Here is a 23,561-nt window from a genome sequence, read left to right on the forward strand (position 1 = left end):
AATCACCCTAATAAACAGTGCTCTGTAGTGTGATACCAGGCCACCTCTTGCTGCATTAAGTATGCAATTTTCCCCTTCTGTAGAGAGCATGACATATCTTTATACATAAAATAGGGAAACCAGATTGTGGAATGCATTTAAATGTTATAACTTTGACAATTATTCTATAGGAGATTCCATAGGAGACCCCGAGACCATTGCAGAGGCTGAAAAACTCTCAGTTTCAGGATAAGTTGATATCCTGCTGAAGACCATAACCCACCGTTATAAAGCAAACTCTTCAATAACTTCAATAACTGACAAGTTTTTTTTCCCCAGCAGTTGCTCAGAGAATAGTTGTTTTCATGATTAATCTGAAGGTGTCCTGAGAAATGCCATCACTGTAGCCATGTGACAAGTTTTATATGATAATTTCTGATATGCTTGGTATGGTCATTGTGAATTCTTGACGTAAGTCTTTTACTGCCATGTTTTCACTGGGGGAATTTCAGTTTTCAGAATTAGAGTGTTATGCCTCAAGTCAGACAAAATCCTAGCACCAAATTATTATAGGCTGTTCCTTTTCTTGAGGAACAATTCCAAAAAAAACTATTAACATTTCTTCAGGGAATGTACCAATAAGAATAAGAAATAGAATAAGACTGTCATTAAACTGTGATTTGGTTTCAGATTTTGAATGTTATTTTTAAGTTAAAAACATCTTTAAAACCTATTCTATTTTTTTATTTTTTTGTCCTCCTAGACAGCCTCATTTATTCATTCATTCTTTCAGCAAAACCTTCTATACACCAGGTGCTGTGCTAGGTATTAAGGACATAATATGAATTAGAATTTGCTGTCAAATTGTAATCATTCCTTTTTTAAAGCATTCTATATTTAAAAACCAGATACACAAAATGCCTGCTCTACTTCATATTAAATTTCTTGTGTTCTATACTCCTAACATAATTTTATAACATTTTGGACACAATAGATTGGTAATATTTGATAGTGGTATCAATGGACAATTAGAGAATCATCGTATTTTTAAAAATCAATATCCAATTTGCCTTATTTATTTATTTTACATTTATTTATTTTTGAGAAACAGAGTGAGACAAAGCGTGAGCGGGGCAGGGGCAGAGAGAGAAGGAGACATGGAATCCAAAGCAGGCTCCAGGCTCTGAGCAAGTGGTCAGCACAGAGCCTGATGCGGGGCTCGAACCCACAAACCGCGAGACCATGACCTGAGCTGAAGTCGGACACTCAACCGACCGAGCCACCCAGATGCCCCCCAATTTGCCTTTTCATAGAAGATAAATGTGTGCCCTGTCTCTCATTTTAGCTTCTTTCTTTCTTTCTTTCTTTCTTTCTTTCTTTCTTTCTTTCTTTCTTTCTATGAAGTCTTTTATTTTAATGCCCTTTCTCTAATTTCAGTCTTATGTTCTCATGACTATACCACAACAGACTTATTTTTTCCTGGGGTGCAAATTCAGTCACCACCTTGCCTTACCATTCTAGTGCATGGTAGTGACTGAATTTGCACCCCAGGAATCAGTGTAAATAAATTATTAATTAGTCTGTCCTGTTCTCTGGGGAATCTCACATAAAACGGGCTGTTTTTTCATTGAGTCTCTAATTCAGAGTCTAATCTCTTCCTTCTATTCTCTCTACTCATCCTTTTCCTGCTTCCCATTTTGAAGCTTCAAAGAAATTCCTGATTGTGTCTACTTTTCCAAATCACTCACAAAGAGGTTAACTCAGAGGTTGAAAAGTCAGATGCCTACAGGGACCAGACTGGAAAGAGAAATAAGTGCTAGGGGCTGAGGCAGCAATATTAGGGAGTGAGGGGAGACTGGGGCAAACCCCAGAGCACTGGCCCAGATAAGAGGAGGGTGCTGTACTCAGCACCAGCTCATTGTTGCTGACTGAATGATGAAATCTTTGGTTAGCTGATCATCCAATTTTCACAAGAGTCAGAAATCTGGATCTTTATGTAAAATGTGTCAATCTGTAAATGTTGGACCACCCAAACAAAACATGCCTGCCCAGGGCTGCCATTTGCAACCTAGGCTGCCACTGGTATTGAATTCAAAGAACTAAAAGCACCATAGGTTTTTGAAATGTCCTTGAAGAATGTGACTTGAGTTTGTGACCCAACCCCACACTCAAGGGAAAAGGAAAAGGAAAAGGAAGATTTCTTATCAGGGTTGTGGTTTGATATTTGTCTAATTTGTGCATTTTCATTAATCTAATCAGTACATTGTCATTCTACAGTTTTTAAAAATGTAGGGGCGCCTGGGTGGCGCAGTCGGTTAAGCGTCCGACTTCAGCCAGGTCACGATCTTGCGGTCCGTGAGTTCGAGCCCCGCGTCTGGCTCTGGGCTGATGGCTCAGAGCCTGGAGCCTGTTTCCGATTCTGTGTCTCCCTCTCTCTCTGCCCTTCCCCCGTTCATGCTCTGTCTCTCTCTGTCCCAAAAATAAATAAACGTTGAAAAAAAAAAAAAATTTAAAAATGTAATAAAGCAATCCATCTTTTATATAAGAAAAGGGGGGATGAAATATATATTCAATTTAAAAATACATATTCAATTTTGCTTTTATTTATATAAAGGAACACTGGCATGGGAAGAATACATTAAAAATTAATGAGTGATTATCTTTATAGGGTAGGGACAAGGAAGAAAGGCATGAATGTGGGATTAAGACTTCTCAATCTATACTTTTTTTTTTTTAATTTTTTTTAACGTTTATTTATTTTTGAGACAGCGAGAGACACAGCATGAACGGGGGAGGGGCAGAGAGAGAGGGAGACACAAAATCAGAAGCAGGCTCCAGGCTCTGAGCCATCAGCCCAGAGCCTGACGCGGGCTCGAACTCGCGGACCGCGAGATCGTGACCCGAGCTGAAGTCGGACTTTTTAACCGACTGAGCCACCCAGGCGCCCCTCAATCTATACTTTTTATTTAGTTTTTATTTTTGAAACAGGTGAGAGCATTATATATTCAAAAATCAAAAATGTAAACTGAAAGTAAATGGCATTAACATGCCAACTTATTTTTTATTGCAGGGAAGCATGACAGGTTGAAATATAAATTAGAATGCATAAAAATATATAACAGGACAGGACCACCTGGCTGGTTCAATGGGAAGAGTATGTGACTCTTGATCTCAGGGTCATGATTTTGAGCCTCATGTTGGGTGTGGAGATTAATTAAATAATTAAATTAATTAAATAATTAAATATATATATATATATATATATATATATATATAGGAAATGGAATTATAAATGTTAAAGAAGAAAAGGGAACAATGTTACAATTGTTGATAGATAAAGAAACAATTTTTAAATTTACTCTTTAAATGGTATCAAATTGCTATGGTATTTATAGTCCATTGAACACACTTAAAACTTGTGTGACCATCTTATTTTTAAATGCCAATATTTACAATGTAACATTGAAATGGTTTCCTTTACAATTGTTTTATTTTATGATAAAAATTTTGGACACTGATATATAAATAGGGATAGATGTATTTTTCAAAATTCTTTTGAGAGTATATAAACCAAAAGGTTTAAAGACTACTGAAAGTTCAAGACTATTTTCCTACACAGTTGACCCTTGAGTTACATGGGGGTTAGGGGTGCCAACTCCCCCACCGTGCAGTCAAACATCTGTGCATAACTTTTGACTCTCCAAAAACTTAATATCCTACTATTGACCTGAAGCCTTACCAATAACATAAATAGTTGGTTAACACATATTTTGTACATTATATTATTATATGCTATATTCTTACAGTAAACTAAGCTAAAGAAAACAATATTAAGAAAATTGTAAAGAAGAAAAAATACACTTAGAGTACTGCACTGCAAAAAATATGCGTATGAGGGATCAGCAAAGTTCAAACCCATGCTGTTCAAGGGTCACTTGTACTTGAACTAATGGGGTCACTCCTTTGCCCATGGAAGGCCAAGTTATGTTACATGACGAAAAATTAGCACCTCTGAATACTATCATATGGATTAGTTTTGGATTAGCTAGCTTTTACTTACAAAAACAGAAAACTTTTAAGTTCTATAAGAATGAGTGCCAGGTAAACAGGTAAATTTAGATGTCTATCAGATAGGTCCAACATACAAATTCAAGAATTTGCAGGGCTACTGTAATGAGAGTGCAAAGGAGGGCCAAATCAAGAGGCAGTTTCTTACTCAAATTTGCCATAGGCCAACCTGCTTGGGTCCATCTAGGAACACATAAAGGTGGATTTAAAACCAAAAGTATGAAGCCCCTGGGTGGCTCAGTAGGTTAAGCGTTCAACTCTTGATTTCGGCTCAGGTTATGATCTCACCGTTGTGAGACTGAATTCTTCATAGGGGCTCTGCTGTCAGCACAGAGCTTGCTTGGGATTCTCTCTCCCTCTCTCTCTCTCCGCCCCTCCCCTGTGCTCTTTCTCTCTCTTAAATTAAATAAATAAACATTAAAAAAAAAAAACAAAACAGCCAAAAGTACAAGTCCAGTGGTATGAGGGCTCATCAAACCCACCTATAATGATGCACCCAGAGTGGACCCTAGGGGATTGCTCTAGCCCCATGTTTCTCTCTCAGGCTCCTAGAACATGTGATGACAGGAAAAACAACCCACATTTGAAATGAAAATGATGTAAACTAATTTTCCCCTTTCAAATAAGAAAGTATTAACTACATTTAATCTTTGTTGACTCTAAATAAAAAACTGAGCAATCATTTCTTCTCATTAATTTCAACAATTTGTCTTTGCTATCCCTGTTTATATACCTTACTACGAAAAAATTCCAGTCTCCCAAATCACCCTTCATCCTCCACCCACTGGCCCACTCAAGGCTCTTTATACCACCTTTTCTGAACACTTTTCCTACCATTCCCCAATTTCTGAGATCTTTCACTGCATATCCTCTGGAATTCATGGTCCTTCATCATCTGTATCCTCAATCTCCTCTCTGAATAGTTCCTTCACCTGTTCTAAAGCAAGCCTGGTTCACCTCCCTGTGGATGCCAATTTTCTCTGCAACCTTTCCAGAGACCTCATGCCACTGGACTTGGAGGTGGAATAGGAATCCTCCTTGCTCTTCATTGCTTCTTTCAGGCTGTTCTTCCTCTCTCCTTCTGAACTTCTCTCCCTGCCCAGTAATTGTTTTGTTTTGTTTTAAGTTTATTTATTTATTTTGAGAGAGAGAATCCCAAGCAGATTCTGCACTGTCAGCTTGGAACCCCACGCAGGGCTCACTCTCATGAACCAAGAGATCATGACCTGAAAGTCAGATGCCCAACTGACTGAACCACCCAGGTGCCCCTGTTTTGTTTTTTAACTTGTGTCCTATGATGTTGTCACTCTCCTATTGTGGAAGTCACCTACTAACTCATGTATCACTCTGCCTTATTTTTCAAGGACTTTATCTTTTGGCTACTGGTACCTTCTCCAGCAATTAGCACCTCTCCTAATTCTAAGTCTTGTTTTTATTATATACATAGATCATCCTTATGACACTCTTTTTGACTCTCTTCCAATGACACTGTATTCCACACCCTTTAGGCATTTATTGCCATTGTTGTAGTCCACCCTAGACTTCATTACTTCTCCATAATCTTGTTTTTTTTTTTTTTAAATGTTTTATTTATTTTGGAGAGAAAGAGAGACAGCGCGTGAGCAGGGGAGGGGCAGAGAGGGAAACACTGAAACTGAAGCAGGTTCCAGGCTCCATGCTGTCAGCATGGAGCCTGACGTGGGGCTTGAACCCATGAACCATGAGATCATGACCTGAGCCAAAGTCGGATGCTTAACCAACTGAGCCATCCAGGTGCCCCGTCCATAATCTTGTTTTCATGCATCCCACTCTAATTCCCATGTTGTTGTGGTCACTCTGCAGAAGAAGTAGGACAGACTCCTCCACCTCAAATTTGGTTTGGATGTTGAGACTGATGATGCCACACATATGTACCAAGAGAGTATGAAAAGGTTTATGGTGCACAGTTGGTGGAGTGTGCAGCTCTTGGTCTCAGGCTTGTGAGTTTGAGCCCCATGTTGGGTGTAGAGGTTATTTAAAAATAAAATCTTAAAAAAAAAATGTTTTATTACTCACACACAGAAGCTTTCTGTGGAGAGCTGGGCAGGCTCCTAGGCTGGTACAAATATAACCTAAGGGAGAAGAGAAAGGGGACTGTCAGGGTTTTATGGTGATTGATGGCTAGGACCAGAGGGAAGTTTCCCTCAAGTGGGCTGGGTCTCGAATGGTTTGAACTTTCTGCTAGCACCAAAGGAGCCATCTTATCAGTTTTCCCACATTGTAGGCCACAGGGAAGAGAAGAGGTGGGGCTTGAAAGCTGTCAGTGAATATAAAAAAATACATCTTTTTAGATTGTTGCCTTTTATTTGGACTCCTACAGTCCCTCGAAAAACTTGCAATTCACTGATCCAACAATATTTTCTCTGTCCTTAATCTCCACATACCCACTCTTCCCCCACCTTAAACTCGGAGAATCGTAACTCCCTTACTTACATTCTCAAATTGCTTGCTCCTCTTCCCTCAGTAAAACCTGATTAAATAAAATTCTAAGCCTACTCTGAGCCTGTATCCTTGCAGCCAGTTATTATTGGGCAAAAACAAAACCAAACCACAATCACACTGACTTATGTCACTTAAATTCATGACCATGATCTCAAGTGGGTCCTTTATGGCACTCAGTAAGCATATGATTTTTCTCTCTAGTCCATTCATCTTCCCATTCTCCTAGATAACTACTTCATACCTTCTCTTCTCAAACCTCTGTTACTCTTCTGCACCTCCCTCTATTGATGACCTTACCTTCTTTATCTCTGAGAAAACTCAAATGATCAGAGAAGATATCCACAGATTCCCTCCTCCCCTCCTCCCCAACTGCTTGCCTCTTCCCATAGAGGAACCTGTGCTCCTATCAAGAGAAGATCCTGTCACTTGTGTGCTAGATTCCAAACTCTTTCCCTCTCAATGACACTGCTCCAGCAATTCTCTCTTCTTGACCCTACATTAATTTTTCTTCTTCCAGATCTTTTCCAGGTAATTCTCATCAAATTCTCATCAAAAATAGGTATTTCTCCCAATTTTTTGGTCCATCTGCTTTTGACTCCACTTCCACCACCAGTTATTGTCCATTTTTGGGCTCCTCTTTGCAAAAGAACTTCTCAAAAGAATTGTATTAGGCATCTCTAATTCCTCTCTTCCCATTTTTTATTCAACCCACAGAGATCAAATTTCCCCTCACTGCTCCATTGAGCAATAGCCTCTATGGTACTAAATCCAAAGGTTAGTTCTCAGTCCTTACATATAAGCATTCATTCCTGCTTGATACACTATCTTCACTGATTTCCAGGCACCTCTCTCTGGGTTCTCCTCTTTCACTGGCTGCTCCTTCTGTCTCCTTTGCCAGCTTTATCCTTGGTTCTCTCCTACTTACACCCACTCTCTTGGTGACCTTGTCCAGTCTCATGGTTATAAATATCACCTAAATGTTGGTATCTCTCACTTGAGCCACTATCTTTAACCCCAGACTCATATATACAACTGCCTACTCAAGACTTCACTTGGATTTCTAAAAGAACTCAAATGTCACATGTCCAAAATTGAATGCATGATCTTTCTCCTCAAACCTACACTACCTGTAGTTCTCATCTCCACTGTTTTCTTTTTTCATATCCCCATCAGCTTTATTACCCTATTTGATTTTACTTGTTTCATTTATTATTTATTGCTTGTTATCCCTACCCTGAAAGTGTAATATCCACAAGGGTTGGGATTTTTGTGTTTTATTCAGGTTTATAACCCAATAGAATAATGTCTGGGTACTTAATATTTATTGGATGAATGAATTAATTAAACCCGGAGCATCCATTCTTAGCTAACTCAGAAATTACTATTTTCTTAACCCAAACTGAAAATCCATGAAAAATGGGTTTATCTGCCAGCAATAACTTCCTACCCTAGTTTAAAACCCGTGTCAGTACGTGCGTTGGGGGAGGGGCAGGCACGAAGGTTTTTGTTTTGTTTTGTTTTGTTTTGTTTTCCAGAAATGCAGAGCTCCAGAACAAGGTTTAGGTAAAAACCACAGTAAAGATTTGGTTCTGGAGAAAACACTTGGCAGAGCAACAGGCCAGAATGAGTTGTACCTAAACTTTGTAGGCATCACGTGAAAAGGTGGTATGTGGGGTAAAAAGAAGCAAAAACCCATCTTCCTTCATTACAAGTCTCTTGGATCAACAGCTGTTCTCCCACTAGGGTGGTTCTTTTTTCCCTTATTTGGACTTCACTGTCAAAAGAAAGACACCACACCCTCCGTTATGTAGCCTTCACGGAGTAGCTCTGCCACGTCCCAGGTCTCCTATCTTCAGGACTGCATTTAACTCAGTAATACTTTACTTTCTTTTGAGTCAGGGTTCCTGGGTGGGGCCAGGAAAACTCTTTATATGTTTGAAAACAATACGAACTTTTCAAAAGTCAGACTTTTAAAAAGGTAATTTAAAAAAAAAAGTTTAAGGCCGTTAAGAGGCGAAATGGCTTGGGGGGCGGGGGGTAGGCGCACACTCAGTTGAGTGGAAAGGAGCCCCGTCCGCTTTCGCTCCGCCACCAGCGCAGAGCCCAGTCCTCGGGGGCTTCGCCGGTAGGCCTTACCCATTGCGGCAGATGCCCCCTGCCCCGGCCGCACCGGACACCGCGCGCGAGGGAGAACGAGCCCGTCCCCACGGAAGGAACCCCAGGCTTCCCTTAAATTTCCATGCAGCCCGCCCAGACACTTCCCGACTGAAGGAGCACTATCCATAGCGAGCGTCAGTCCTGCCAGGAAGGGTGGCTGGGTGGCGGGAGGCGCGGAGAGCGCAGCGTTGCGAGTCGGGAGCCGGCGGCCCCTCGCCGGGCCCGCCCCTCCCCGCGTGGAGTGTGCGACACCCGGGCTTCCGCGGCGCCCTCTGCCTCCTCCGCACGCCTCCCCTTTAAGCGCGAGGCGCAGTTGGATTTATGTCGGCCGAGGCGAGGCGCGACTCCCCTTTATGGCGGAGTCGGCAGCAGCGGCTCTGACAACCGCGGCGGCGGGGCGAGTAGAGCAGGAGGCAGAGCCTCGGGCTGCCGGCCGCGGTCTCCGCAGAGGGGCTGGGGGGGAGTCCGGCCCTCGCCGCCGCGGGGGCGGAGGAGTGGGCGGGCCCGGGCGGGCTGGGGGCGGGGAGGCCGGGGAAGGCGGGGAGCCCGGTCGCCTGCGCTCGGGTCCGCCTCTGACTGCGGCGCGGCGGGGCGATGTGTGATTACCATGGCGAGGAGTCTCTGTCCGGGGGCCTGGCTAAGGAAACCCTATTACCTCCAGGTAGGCCGGCGGCGAGCCCTCCGGGCGCCCTCCCTCGCCGCGCGGGATTCGCCCGCCTCCCTCCTCCCTCACTGGGTCGGCGCCCGCCCGAAACCCGCTGCCCCCTGCCGTCCGGCACCTGGCGGCGCGCCCTCCCCGGCCGCCCGGGCGCCGCAGCCTCCACGGCGGCGCTGCCCGCGCCCCCCACAGCTGCCCCGGCGCCTCTCGCGCCCTGGCCGCCGGGCTCCGGGGCCCAGGTCGCCCCGCCCGGGCTTGCCCTGGTGCCCCTCGCATTCTGAGAGCCCTGAGACGTGACCCGGGTGCGACCCTACGCCCCTAGCAGTTGAGGCTCGGCAGCCTGGACTCGGGACGTGCCGCCGGCTTCTCCCTGGTCCGGTGCTCTCCTCCTCCTCCCCTGTGGGCCCCGCACTTCGGCTTTTCAAGACTCTGTGTCTTCGGTCTGTGGTGGGAAAGGTGGTGTGTCATTCCACCATATTTTAGGAAATTATGGCAATTTGTCACATCACTGTTTCTCCAAATCCCCGAGAAGCGACGTGTGCCTTGTGCTGAGCCCCTTGGTTCGGTCTTTCCATCTCACCCGTAATTTAAATGGGAGGTAGGGCTCAGAAGCCCAAATGAGGGGCGGATGGGTGTTTGCTTTCTAAAAGGAAAGGGGACAGTGTCTGGTGCCGATCTCAAATACCCCAGCAATGCAAACGTAATTCTCAGTCATGTCATGTGTACTGTTCGCGTGTTAATCTTTCATGATTTCCCGTTCCACCCTCTGTGCCGCTGCCAGTCTGTGTCTTCGAACCCTACTACTGCCTTCATGTACAGTTGGTCGCCAGGGGGACCTAGTAGACATCGTGAGTAGCTGAGCGCAAATCTATCACCCCAGTGGAAAAACAACTACAAATCAATGCCTCGCGTGGGTCAGCAGCGTTGTCTGCATTCAGAGGACAGGATTCCTTTTACTGCTTACATTAAAAGGCTTAAGGTATCGAAAAATTATTCGGGGACGGGAATTCATGCTCAGCTGGCGCTTTTACAAATTATTTTAAAAGTTGAGAAGAAACCATTGGGGCAAGTAAATCTTTCATTCTTGTCTGGAAATTGCACATGTAAATCGTTACCTTGCAGTAAATCATGCACTGCAGATTGGAAGCATGATTTGACAACCCACTATTTGAAGGGTGTAGGAGTAAAATTAAATGTCCTGGGTCCTTGTAGCAGCTCCACCAGTAGTAATTGTGCTTAAGGAACAGTAGAGCAACCCACTGTAGAATTCAACCTAGGCCAGATACCTCTTTGTAACCCTTTATATGAACAATAGAATATCTTTCCAGACTCTCTCCCCAAAATAAGTTTATTGCGATATTTAAAATGTTTTTCACTAAAACTAGCTACTTATTTTTAATTTTTGAGATTTTGTGGTAAACTTTATTTTAGACTTCGATTAGTTTGTCTCTAAATGTTCTCCATAAATGGGCTGTGACATTTTTTTGGCACCATACCTCAAGAGCTTTCAGATTGGCCAAATTAAGATTAGTTTTGCAAATAGTTGTGGTTCCATTAATGGCAAACATTTGGTATTTCTGCCTTTCGAATGTGCACATCATTGTATATTACTAAAATAAGGTAAACTTGGATTTTAAGCATTTCAAAAGGATTTGGGGGATATAGTGATATTTTAGTAGGCTACTTCTTTTTTTTTTAATTTTTTTAAATGTTTATTTATTCTTGGGAGAGAGAGAGAGAGACAGAGTGTGAGCAGGAGAGAGGGAGACACAGTACCCCCAAAGCAGGCTCCAGACTCTGAGTGGTCAGCACAGAGCGGGATGCGGGACTCGAACTCACAAACTGAGATCATAACCTGAGCTGAAGTCGCACGCTTAACTGACAGCCACCCAAGTGCCCCAGTAGGCTACTTCTATATAAAGAATGATTAAATAGGAAATTATTGATTCTAGTATTATATTTTAGATAAATAAGTTTTAAACTTGGGAACCCAGGGGACTGGTGTTTTAAACAGTGTCTTGGTATTAGTATTTATTGTCTTTATGAATTTTCTTGTTAGTTGTGCCTCACTATACTCTTTTAGTTTAACCAGTTAAAAAACAGGCCTTCACATTACTCAAGTGTCATACTTTTTTTCTGATCCCTATTGTCTAAATGCCTCATCTTCTGCTTTTTAGAATTCCTTTACCACTAGGTGCTTCAAGCTTGAAATTGTTTTGGGCAAAGTCAGAATATCTCCAACTGAGACCATTAGACAGTACTCAGTTTCTCAGCCACTGAAGATTGAATTAATATATACAGTACTCCTTTTCCTCTTTTCTTGTTTTATTTTTCCTGAGAATAAAATCACGTTCATTTAAGAATAACATGAGGCATGAGAACAGAGCTGAGCTTTGTTCATTTGTGCTTCTGGTTCATCATGACCTTGAGAAAGCTTCCTAACTTTTTAGTTCCATAGTTTCCGTATCATAAAGTAGAGATTGTGGTTCTTAACTGAGTACATCACATAAATATAGTGAGGATGAGCTAGATGAAGTTAAGTATTTTTTGTGACATTTTTGCTACATTTTAAATAGAAAAGCATGTGAATTTAAGTAGTAAATACATACAGGTAAATATATTGAATTCCTTCACCCAAAGATTCCTGGCTATCTACACCACCACCCCACTTTTATTTATTGAGCATTTATTGGTAATTGATCTAGGTGTATAATATGACTTATCATATTGACTTAGTCATTTACTTAATATTTGTTGGAGGCCTGTCACATCCCAGAAACTTTGTGAGATGGAAGCAATTCTACTGGAGCTAAGCAAATGTCTTTGTGGTCCTTATGGAACTTAAAGCCTAGTTAGGGAGACAAACATTAATTAAATAATCCAGAAATACATAATGACAACAGTAAGTGCAATGACGGAAAAGGGAAGATGCAGAAGACAACTTGAGAGGAAGAGAACAGTTTCTTTCTCTTTAAAAACAATTTTTTTTAATGTTTATTTATTTTTGAGAGTGAGTGAGAGAGACAGAGCACGACTTGGGGAGGGCCAGAGGGAGAAGGAGACACAGAATCTGAAGCAAGCAAGCTCCCAGCTCTGAGCTGTCAGCACAGAGCCCCATGTGGGGCTGGAACCCACAAACCATGAGATTATGACCTCAACCGAAGTTGGACGCTTAACTGACGGAGCCAACCAGGCGCCCCTAGTTTCTTTCTCTTTTAAAACTATTTTATTATGGAAATTTTTATACATACATAAAGCAGAAAAGAATAATGAACTCTCACCTACCTATCACCTACCCTCAACAATGATCAGTATTTTGTTTCATTTCTCCTGCCAATATCCTCTTTCCAACTAGAGTGGTTTTTTTAAATTATTATTTAAAAATTTTTAATTCTAGTATAGTTAACATACAGTATTATATTAGTTTCAGATGTACAACATAGTGATTCAATAATTCCATATATTACTCTGTGTTCATCATGATAAGTGTACTCTTAATCCCGTTCACTGATTTTACCCATTCCTCCCACCCTCCTTCCTCTCTGGTAACAATCAGTTTATTCTCTGTAGTTAGGAGTCTGGTTTTGGGATGGGTTCTTTTTCCCTTTGTTCATGTATTTTGTTTCTTAAATTCCACATATGGGTCAAATCATATGGTATTTGTTTTTCTCTGACCCACATCTTTCACTTAGCATTACACTCTTTAGCTCCATCCATGTTGTTGCAAATGGCAAAGTGTCATTCTTTTTCATGGCTGAGTAATATTCTATCACATATATGCAATATAAATATATGTATGTATATCAACTCTGTATAATCGTGGGTTTATTTCTGAGCTCTCTGTTTCATTGATCTATGTGTCTGTTTTTGTGCCAGTACCATACTGTTTTGATTATTGCAGCTTCATATTAGATCTTCAAGTCTGAGATTATGGATACCTACAGTTTTGTTCTTCTTTTTCAAGATTGCTTTGGCTATTCAGGGTTTTTCATGGCTCTGTACAAATTTTAAGATTATTTGTTCTAGCTTTGTGAAAAATGCTGTTGGTATTTTGTTAGGGCTTGTATTAAATCTATAGATTGCTTTGGGTAATATGGGCATTTTAATAATATTTGTCCTTCCAACCAGCTAAAGTATTTTTTAATGTTTATTTATTTATTTTGAGAGAGAGAGAGAGAAAGAGAGAGAAAGAGGAGGAGGAGGAGGAGAGGCAAAAAGAAAGGGAGAGAGAGAATCCCAAACAGGCTCTGCACTGCCAATGTGGAGTCAACTCGGGGCTCAAACCCTCTAACCGTGGGACTATGACCCGAGCCAAAATCAAGAGTTGGATGCCTACCTGATTGAGCCACCCAGGTGCCCCCATCAATGCCAACTTTTTGATGCAGGGAGTATTTCTTCCAGAGAAGTGGTGAAGGCACACTTTGTCTGTGGGGCCTCTCTGTCAGTCAGGAGGGCTCATGACCTGCCTGAAAAATAGATAGCCAACAAACATTTACCTGAGCAACATGGCAAGGCATTATTCTCAGAGCATACTAATTTATAGGTCCATCCTTTCCAGCTATTTTGTTGAAAATTTACCTGAGAAATAGTACTTCCTGGACTGGCTAAATGTTGCGGCACATTGAACAGAGTAGAGTCCTGCATCCGAGATCGGAAACTGTGGGTGTATTAACATGTTTAGACCATTTTTAGGCAGTGTTTTTCTTCCACACATCATTACAGTGATACTACTTTTGGCCCACTGGATGTGGTGACCCAGCTTGACACCTGCATTTATCTGTTTTTAGCAGTGTGTTTTCTACAAATTAGGATCTACTTTGTTTAGGGTTTACTCAGGTCTGAGTGGGACTGATAACACAGCCTATAATTCCTTAGTTTTAGTTTAGAATACCTTCTTCCTTCTCACTATCATTAAGTCTTGGAAGAATGAAAGTTAAGACAATTTAGAGCAATTTTCTGTATTTAGATTATACACATTTTTCCACTCTAGTCATTCTGTCTGCATGCCCTGTTGCATTTAAAAAGCTGTTGCAACTCTAACGGAATTTGAAGTTTGAGATATGCGGGTACTTCTAAAGATTTTCAAGCCCTTTAGGTTGCAAAACTTTTAAATTTCTTAAAAATGACTAACAGTTCCAATATGTGTTCTGTAGGGCTGTCATGAAAAAAGGATAAATAGCATGTTCTAATTAGGGTGTGGGCACTTGTTTAACATTTCTGATACCAGGCTCTTTGGTTTATATTAGTACTGTCTTTCAAAAATGACTGCTGTTGGGGTGCCTGGGTGGCTTAGTTGGTTGAGTGTCCAACTTCAGCTTAGGTCATGATCTCATGGTTCATGAGTTCAAACCCCACACTGGGCACACTACTGTCAGTGCAGAGCCTGCTTTAGATTCTCTGTCTCCCTCTCTCTCAGCCCCTCCCCCCACTCACGCTCTCTTAAGAATAAAAATAAACATTAAAATAATGACTGCTGTAGATGGTTTGGTTCTTTGTAACTTAGTGTGGCTATTTTATGGGATTTAGTGCGAGATGGGATTACTGACTAGGTTAACTGGTACTAAGTGATGATGTTATCAAGTATGGTACTTAGGGTAAAATGGCTTCTTGCCCATTTTCAGCCTCCAGGATTATTTTAAATCTAAGGATAATTAGAGCAGGTGGTGGTTCCCTATTCCCCAAAGAATATAGGTGGTGTGGTTCTCATCAAGTTTGTTAGACCTGCTGTTCAAAGCTAAATTTTTGCCTTTGCCTGAAATGAAATCCCTAAAACTCTGATTAGCTTCCTGAGACTGGTGAGTATATTGAGAGCGTATGCATCTCATAATGTCTTAAATTCAAACATAAAATTATAATGCAATCATTTGATATTATCATTAGTTGCTTTTCTACCCCTGTTAGAAATTCAAAGAAATGATGAATTCTCAGGCATATTGCATCCTCACCATAATTTCAGGCTGTAGCGTATAGTAATAGTGTTTGTTTCTTCATTGTCATCTTCCCAGTGCCCCTCCATTTTCATTTTGATCAATTATAAAGTTGTTTTACATTGTCTATAGTTTTTCCTTCCTTCTTTCTTTTCCTTCCTTCCTTCCTCCCCTCCTCCCTCCCTCCCTCCCTCCTACAGTTAGGTACATTTTAATGTTTTCATTTCTTAAAGTTGCTTCTAAAAACAATGCTATACCATTCTGTTAAATATCATCTTTTATATCATTTGGTTGAAAAGCTAAATGTCTCACATTCTTAACATATTTCTAGACATTCAAATATTTTTGACTAATTTTCCCTTAAAAATCTTGATCTACAAAGTATATGAATTTAGAAAAACTATGATACTGTAAAGTGAATATATTTGAAGAAAAAAACCCAAAATATTAGTGGATTAATTTTTCTTTAGAAATAAATAGTTCTTGGGGCGCCTGGGTGGCGCAGTCGGTTAAGCGTCCGACTTCAGCTCAGGTCACGATCTCACGGTCCGTGAGTTCGAGCCCCGCGTCGGGCTCTGGGCTGATGGCTCAGAGCCTGGAGCCTGCTTCAGATTCTGTGTCTCCCTCTCTCTCTGCCCCTCCCCCGTTCATGCTCTGTCTCTCTCTGTCCCAAAAATAAATAAATGTTGAAAAAAAAATTAAAAAAAAAAAAAGAAATAAATAGTTCTTTTTTTTAAAGAGTTTTTTTTTTTTTACATTTTTAAAAGTGTTTACTTATTTTTGAAAGAGAGAGAGAGAGAGAGAGCAGGGGAAGGGCAGAGACAGAGGGAGACATAGAATCTGAAGCAAGCTCCAGGCTCCGAGCTGTCAGCACAGAGCCTGGCATGGGGCTCAAACCCATGAACTGCAAGATCCTGACCTGAACTGAAGTTGAACGCTCAACTGACTGAACCATCGAGGTGTGCCAGAAATAAGTAGTTCTTTTTGTGGTTGGGTGAGTTGACTGAGTATTTAATGAAATAATTTTTTTAGATGTTATCATGGTGTTGTGGTTATTTATCTTTTTTTTTTTTTTCCTTTGGTTTTCTATTGTGGCCACAAACACATAATATGAAATTCACCATCTTATCATTTTTTTTAAGTTTATTTATTTTGAGAGAGAGCGAGAGAATGAGGGAGGGGCAGAGAGAGGGAGAGAGAGAGAGAGAGAGAGAGAGAGAGAGAGAGAGAACCCCAAGCAGGCTCTGCACTGTCAGCACGGAGCCCAGTGTGAGGCATAATCTCATGAGTGGTGAGATCATGGCCTGAGCTGAAAATCAAGAGTCGGATGCTTAACCAACTGAGCCACCTGGGCACCCCACTATCTTACCACTTTTTTGTGTATGGTACAATAATGTTAATATATGCACAATGTTGGCAACAGCTCTCTGGAACTTTTTATCCTGCAAAACTGAAACTCTGTAATTAAACATCTCCCCATTTCCCCCTCCCTACCAGTTTGGTAACCACATTCTGCTTTTGTTTCTGTGAGTTTGACTTCTTTAGATACCCCATGTAAGTAGAATCATGCAGTCCGTATTTTATGACTGGCTTATTCCACTTAGCATAATGTTCTCAAGATTGATCCATCTTGTAGTTTATGACAAGATTTCCTTCTTTTTAAAGGCTGAATAATTTTCTACCATATGTGCATACCACACTTTCTTTATCCATTCATTAGTCACTGGACATTTAAGTTGCTCCCACATCTTGGCTATTGTGATTAATGCTGCAGTGAACATGGAAATTATAATCATTATTTGAGATCCTGCTTGCAATTATGTATACCCAGAAGCGAGATTGCTAAATCATAGGGTAATTCTATTTTTAATTTTTTAAGGAAACTCCATACTGGTTTTTATTGTGGCTATACCATTTAAATTCCCACCAACAATGTACACAAGGTTTTCCACATCCTTGTCAGCACTTGTTATTTTCTGTTTTTGTTTTTGTTTTGTTTTTTTGATAGTGGCCATTCTAACGGATGTGAGGTGATATCTCATTGTGGTTTTGATTTGCGATTCCCTGATGATAAGTTATGTTGAGTATCTTTTCATGTGCTTTTTGGCCATTTTTATATCTTGTTTGGAAAAAGTTCCTTTTCGATTTATTGTTTCAGATTGATGTTTTTTTCAACAGGGTTATAGATTATTATAAATAGAGTTTCCTTTCTGTCCTAAGAACTGAGTAATCATGTCCGAGGATATTCTTGCAAGAGAGATTTATAACATGCTAACAACCTTCTGAATTAATTACTACATCCGTTTCAGACATACATGGTATCAGAATCACAGACTGATAGATCCTAGAGCTGGGACCATAAGTTTTACTGCCTGCCCCCAGTTGCTTGAAATTAGAGCTTCTTATTTATTTTAAATTTGAAATATTGACCAATATGCCAACCTCTGTACCATTGATTGGATCTAGGATTTTGGTGGTTTTTTTTTTTTAATGTTTATTTATTTTTTGAGAGAGAGAGAGACAGAGTGTGAGCAGGGGAGGGGTAGAGAGAGGGAGACACAGAATCTGAAGCAGGCTCTAGGCTCTGAGCTGTCAGCACAGAGCCTGATGTGGGACTTGAACTCACGGACTCTGAGATTATGACCTGAGCTGAAGTTGGATGCTTAACTGACTGAGCCACCCAGGCACCCTGGGTCTAGGATTTTGAATACAATGTGCTAAAGGATTTTTTTGAGATAATGGGGAAATTGAAAATGAACTATACATTGGATAGTATTATTGTATCATTGTTATCATTGTTAAATTGTATTATATAGGAGAGTGTCTTTATTTTTAGAAGGTGTAAACTGAAGTATTTAGCATAAAAATGTCATAATGCCTATAATTTACTTTCAAATAGTTCAGGAAAATACATTTGTGTATACATATATAAAGAGCAGTGTTTCTTAACCTTGGCACTATTGACATTTAGGGCTGGATAATTCCTTGTGGTGTGGGGCTTTGTTTTGTAGGATATTTAGCAGCATCCCTGGCCTCTACCCTTTAGATACCAGTAGCATCCTCCTCCCCACCCCCCAGTAATGACAGTCAAAATGTCTCCAAACATTGCTAGATGTCCTCTGAAAGGAAAAATTGTTCCTAGTTGAGGACCACTGATACAGAGAAAAAGAAAGCAGGAGAGGTAGAGATATTTATGTATGTTTAGAGAGAATGACAAAGAAAGCAAATGTAGGACAATGTTAGCAATTGATGAATATAGGTATAAGGGTATATTTTGCACTATTCTTTTAAAGTTTCTGTAGATTTAAGGATTTTCAAAATAGAAGGTTGGGGGAAAATAAATTAAACTGGATTTCATAATAACTGAGTATTATTGGAAATGTGTGAACTCTGTCCAAAGTTACATGAAAGGTCAGGAAAATGAGATTTGATAGAGCACATTTGAAGCCAGCAATTAAAGAAAGTGTGTTAGTCTTCCAGTGTTCCTGGAATAAATTACCACAAATTGAGCAGCTTAATACAACACCCATTTGTTTGTACCCTTATCTCACAGTTCTGTAGGTTTGAAGTTTGAGTACAGTTTGGCCTGCTCATTCACTGCTCCAGGTTTCAAAGGTTGAAATCAAGGTGTCATTAGGGTTGACTTTCTTTCTGGAGTACTGGACTCTTTTAGGTTGTCGTTAGAATTCAGTTCCATACTTGGGCTGAGGTGTCCATTTCCTTTCTGACTGTTGGCTGGGGTTGTTCTCAACTTCTAGAGGCCACCTACACTCTTTGGTTCATGGCTTCCTTTCTCCATATAGAAAGCCCATGAGAGTGGTAGAGCCTTTGCATGCTTCATATCTCTCTGATTTCCTCTCTGCCTCATTGCTCTGGCTCTTCTGCCTTTCTCTTCTGCTGTTAAGGGGTCACATTGGGTACACCCAGTTAACCGAGGATATCTCTGCTTTAAAGTCAGCTGATGAGTAACCTTAATTCCAACTGCCAAGTCTCTTCATACACAGATTAGTGTTTGATTCAATAACCAAGGGGGTGGGAATCTTGGGAGACATCTTTAGAATTCTGCCTACCACAAAAAGAATACAACTGAATTCTGACAATTAAAAAAATCATTCATTTCCTACAATATTTTATTCATGTCTTTCCCATTGCTATTAGGTTTGAAGATGTTGTCATATAATAGATTTTATAAGAGTTGTGTTGTTTTAAGTTTATTTTTTTTTAGTAATCTCTACACCCAACATGGAACTTGAACTCATGACCCTGAGATCAAGAGTTGTGCACATGCTCTTCTGACTGAGTCAGCACGCACCCCAAGAGAATTGTATTTATTGTTCCAACAACTACTATGGGAAGAATCATGGATATTTATTAAAGGAAGGAAGACACAAATAGCTGCTGTGTGAAAATATTTGTTTTTACAGTAGATACTATTCTTAAATCTTTTGTACTATTATACAAACTAAAGTAAGGGTACAAAATTTCACTTTATGAACCCTAGGAAAACATTCTTTAAAATGTAACTTATGGGTCCCTTGAGTTTGTTCCTAGAAAAAAAAAATGTAACTTATGGGGTGCCTGAGTAGCTCAGTCAGTTAAGCATCAGACTCTTGCTTTTGGCTCAGGTCATGATTTCATGATCATCCATCCCTGTGTTGTGTGGGCTCTGCACGGGGCGTGGAGCCTGCTTAACATTCTCTTTCTCCCTCTCCCCCCCACCACCCTGCTCACTTGTGCTCTCTCCCTCTCTCTCAAAAATAAAAAAGTAACTTATTTCTCTTTATTACTATAATTAAAGTTGTTCTTAACCCCTTAAAGAAGATAACACTTGGTTTTGTTTTACTGTATCAGCTGACAACATTTTTAGTCACACCTGATCCAGTAAAACTAAACTTGTCCCCAGTGAATGCAGAGCCTGTTTATTACCCTGATCTTCTCCTTTTCCCTGAGCATATACTCAGGTTGTGCAAAATGATACAATGTACATGTTTTTCCATGTGTTCAAAAATATTCTGTAACCACTCTAAGATACTGAGCTCCTGTAGCCCACACTAAGCACACACTTCTTCTCTCTTGCATTCCTATTCTTTACTTTCACCATCACCCTCGTGTTATCATCACAACTGAGGCCTTTGCACACCCATGTCTTCCAGTCCATCCACCCCGCTCTGGCTTTCCTCCTTTCCCTATTCAGTCAGGATGCCAAGATCTGTCTTTTCAGCTGCTCTTCTTGGCTTATTTACCATCTCCTTATTGCTCTGACCTTCCTTCATTCTTTGTGGATACTCCTGCCCTTTCCTTTCAGTTACTTTAGTCTTTTGCTCCCCACTTTCCCCAAGATTCCAGCCTTCTTCTACTTCTCATTTTGTACAAGCTCTGTTGGTAATTGTAGCTCTTCACGTGACTTCCACTACAACCCAAATATTAATGGGTCTCAACTCTATATCACCAGTCCAAACCTCTCCCCCAGAACTTTAGATTTGCTTATTTGATATCTACCTTTAGATGGCACTTCGTATTTAACATGTCCTAACCTAAACTCCACCCCCTCAAAACTTGCTTCTTTCCCTTTCAGTTAGTGATACTCTCCAGTTACTAAAGAGCATTTCCCCAGTGATTAGTAATGATAAGTACTTTTTCATGTATCTATTGGCCATCTGTCTCCTGCTGATACCATGATTCTCTCCTTATGTGTCGTTAGGCCCACTATAATAGCCTCCAGAATGGCCTTCCGGCCTCATTTATACCCTTTTAGCTCCATCTTCCACATTGCTTCCAGAGTCATCTTCCCCCAAATGCAAATCTGATCTAGTCTCCCTCCCTTTTGATGAAATCCTTTAATGACGTTCTACTGCCTTCAGGAGACTACGCAGAGTTCTGAGCATGGCCCTCCATGTCTGGTCCCTTCCTGTCTTGCCATTTCATTATTGCCACTACCACCTTATGCACCGTTTAAAGCTCTAGTAATCCTGAAAAACTTGCAGTTTACCAACACACCATGCTTATGTGTCAGCCTGTCTGCCCTCCCTTTTCTGCTTTGCCCTAGGATACCCTTCCCCATTTCCCTGCATTCCTGTCTACCTGGTTTATTCTTAGTTTTCTACTTGCCCTTCAGGTTTTGACTTGAAGAGGAAGTGACCTCTTAGCAATCCTTCCCTAACACCCCACACAGTATTAGTGTGCCTCTTTTGTGCTCCAGACTGTGTGTGCATGATATCCAGCACATACAATGATACTTGTTTGTCACCAGCAGTTTTTACAGCTTTCTTTGGTCCCAGGCTCGATTTCCTTGAGAGCCAAGATATCCGTTGCCCTCCTCTATCCTCTGTGCTTAGCCAAGACTAGATGCTCAGTAAATATTTGTTGAATGAATCAGCATAAACACTAGCAGAGATAGTTTATGGGACTGATTAGATTAATTTTTTGTACAAAAGAAAACATGTATATAATAAGTAAAATAATATAGGTGAGCTTATGATGCAAATTATCGTTCTCCCCTTCTACTTCTCCTTATCCCCAGCTTTACTCCTGAAAGGTAGCATCTTTGAACCACTTATCTTTTTGGATTTCCTGGTAACTATACCTCTAACTTCTAGAGCTCTGTGTTTGAAAGGAACTGTATACATCCTAGGAGGTGCTTTATTCTCATATACTTTTTTATATCTTAAAATATTTATTTTTGTCAGAATAGCTAATTATTTTCTGTTTCTGGTTTATTACTACAGTAAGTATTCCCTCCCGATAAAAAAATCTATTCAAAATTATTCTGATATACTTTTGTAAAAAAAATTTTTTTAATGTGTTATTTATTTTTAAGACAGAGAGAGACAGAGCATGAGTGGGGATGGGGCAGAGAGAGAGGGAGACACAGAATCTGAAGCAGCCTCCAGGCTCTGAGCTGTCAGCACAGAGCCCGACACGGGGCTCGAACTCACAAACTGTGAGATCGTGACCTGAGCCGAAGTCGGACGCTCAACCGACTGAGCCACCTGGGCACCCCTCTGATATACTTTTAACATCTATTTTTGTGTAAGTCATAACAGGTATGTAATAGATTAATATAGTCATAAGTTTATATAGAATATTTATAAGTAAATATACAAATGTTAGAGATTTGTGCTTTGAGATATTTTCCTGAGAGTTGTACAATCAAAAAGATTATTTCCTCCAAATAACAGAATTTTATGTTTTTTTAATCAATTTCAGATAATATCTATTGACTTCCCACTTTAAAAAATGAGTGTTCAGCCCTCTTATACTATAGTCCTCCCATTCTCTCTTCCAGTGCTTGATACAGCAGTCATATTATAATTTTACTTCCTCTGCACTTAACTTAGTAACTTTAGACACTGACAGTGATTCTCATTTCGTCCACTTTTGACAATCTTTGTTGACTCCCCCATTTTCAAAAAGGGGCATTAGAACATGTGCTTCTTTTTCCATCTGTTTTTCTCACTTTCTGTCAGCGACACTTTCATATTGTCAAAGTTGATAACTTTTATATTTTGTCCTATTACCAAGGACAACCAAAGCTCCATATAAGTTGAATCTAAAAGATGAAAACTATAAATAGTATCATACTGTTATGACCTGCTAATTATTCCTATAAAGGAAAATCTCCCTTATGAACCTGAGACCCACTGACTGCAGCATGAAGTTACTTTCTCCTTGTCAGGAAAGCAGTAGGATTAACAGACAAGGACAAATCCTTCTTGTTATTAAGCAAATTACTGCAAGGATTTGCCCTTTTCGAAAAGCTAAACCATATTTCTGCCAGTGGGGAAGAGAACATGTGATGTTTGCTCATTCCCTATAAATAAAAACTTTCTTTTTGCTTAGAAATCATACTTGTTTGCTTTTTTTTAAGTTTATTTATTTTGAGAGAGAGAGAGAGAGAGAGAGGGAGGGAGGGAGAGAAAGAGAGAGAGCATGCAAGCAGGGGAGGGGCAGAGGGAGAGGAAGAGAGAGAATCCCAAGCAGGCTCTGTGCTGACAGACATGAACCATGAGATCATGACCTGAGCCAAATTCAAGAGTTGAATGCTTAACCAACTGAGCCAGCTAGGTGCTCCTTGCTTGCTTTTTAATATTCCTATTAAAGAATAATTCAAAAGCCTATCCTTTGAGATCTGTATTAAAGTAACAGAGTTATGATTTGTGATTACTATGGGGCACAGTTTCTTCCCTGAATAGTCAATATACCTTATTTTTCTGGATGACTGTCTGCTCAGCTGTGGGGAGCAGACATTTCTTCTGACATCTGCCCGCAAATCCAAGTGAACTGAGCTAGTT

The 23,561-nt window shown here is 40.5% G+C and overlaps 1 protein-coding gene and 1 non-coding gene across 3 annotated transcripts in view; one reads left to right on the top strand and one right to left on the bottom strand.

Annotated features, from left to right (window-relative positions):
* Positions 1-320: 320 nt before the first annotated feature.
* Positions 321-386, bottom strand: LOC125174254 (small nucleolar RNA SNORD58). The gene has a single exon (XR_007155368.1). It is a non-coding gene; the product is annotated as a small nucleolar RNA SNORD58 (small nucleolar RNA).
* An 8,837-nt stretch (positions 387-9,223) lies between these two features.
* The window catches only part of DIPK1A (divergent protein kinase domain 1A), a 113,611-nt gene continuing 99,273 nt past the window's right edge, over positions 9,224-23,561 (top strand). Inside the window, exon 1 of one of the 2 annotated variants that reach the window (XM_047871108.1) lies at positions 9,224-9,346. In XM_047871108.1, coding sequence (XP_047727064.1) covers positions 9,293-9,346 — 54 coding nt within the window. In that variant the 5' untranslated portion in view covers positions 9,224-9,292. Of the gene's footprint in view, positions 9,347-10,175; positions 10,323-23,561 lie in introns of those variants that run through there. The other variant, XM_047871107.1, reaches the window with a different exon arrangement.

Source organism: Prionailurus viverrinus, chromosome C1 (assembly GCF_022837055.1).
Source record: "Prionailurus viverrinus isolate Anna chromosome C1, UM_Priviv_1.0, whole genome shotgun sequence".
Classification (NCBI taxonomy): Eukaryota; Metazoa; Chordata; class Mammalia; order Carnivora; family Felidae; genus Prionailurus; species Prionailurus viverrinus.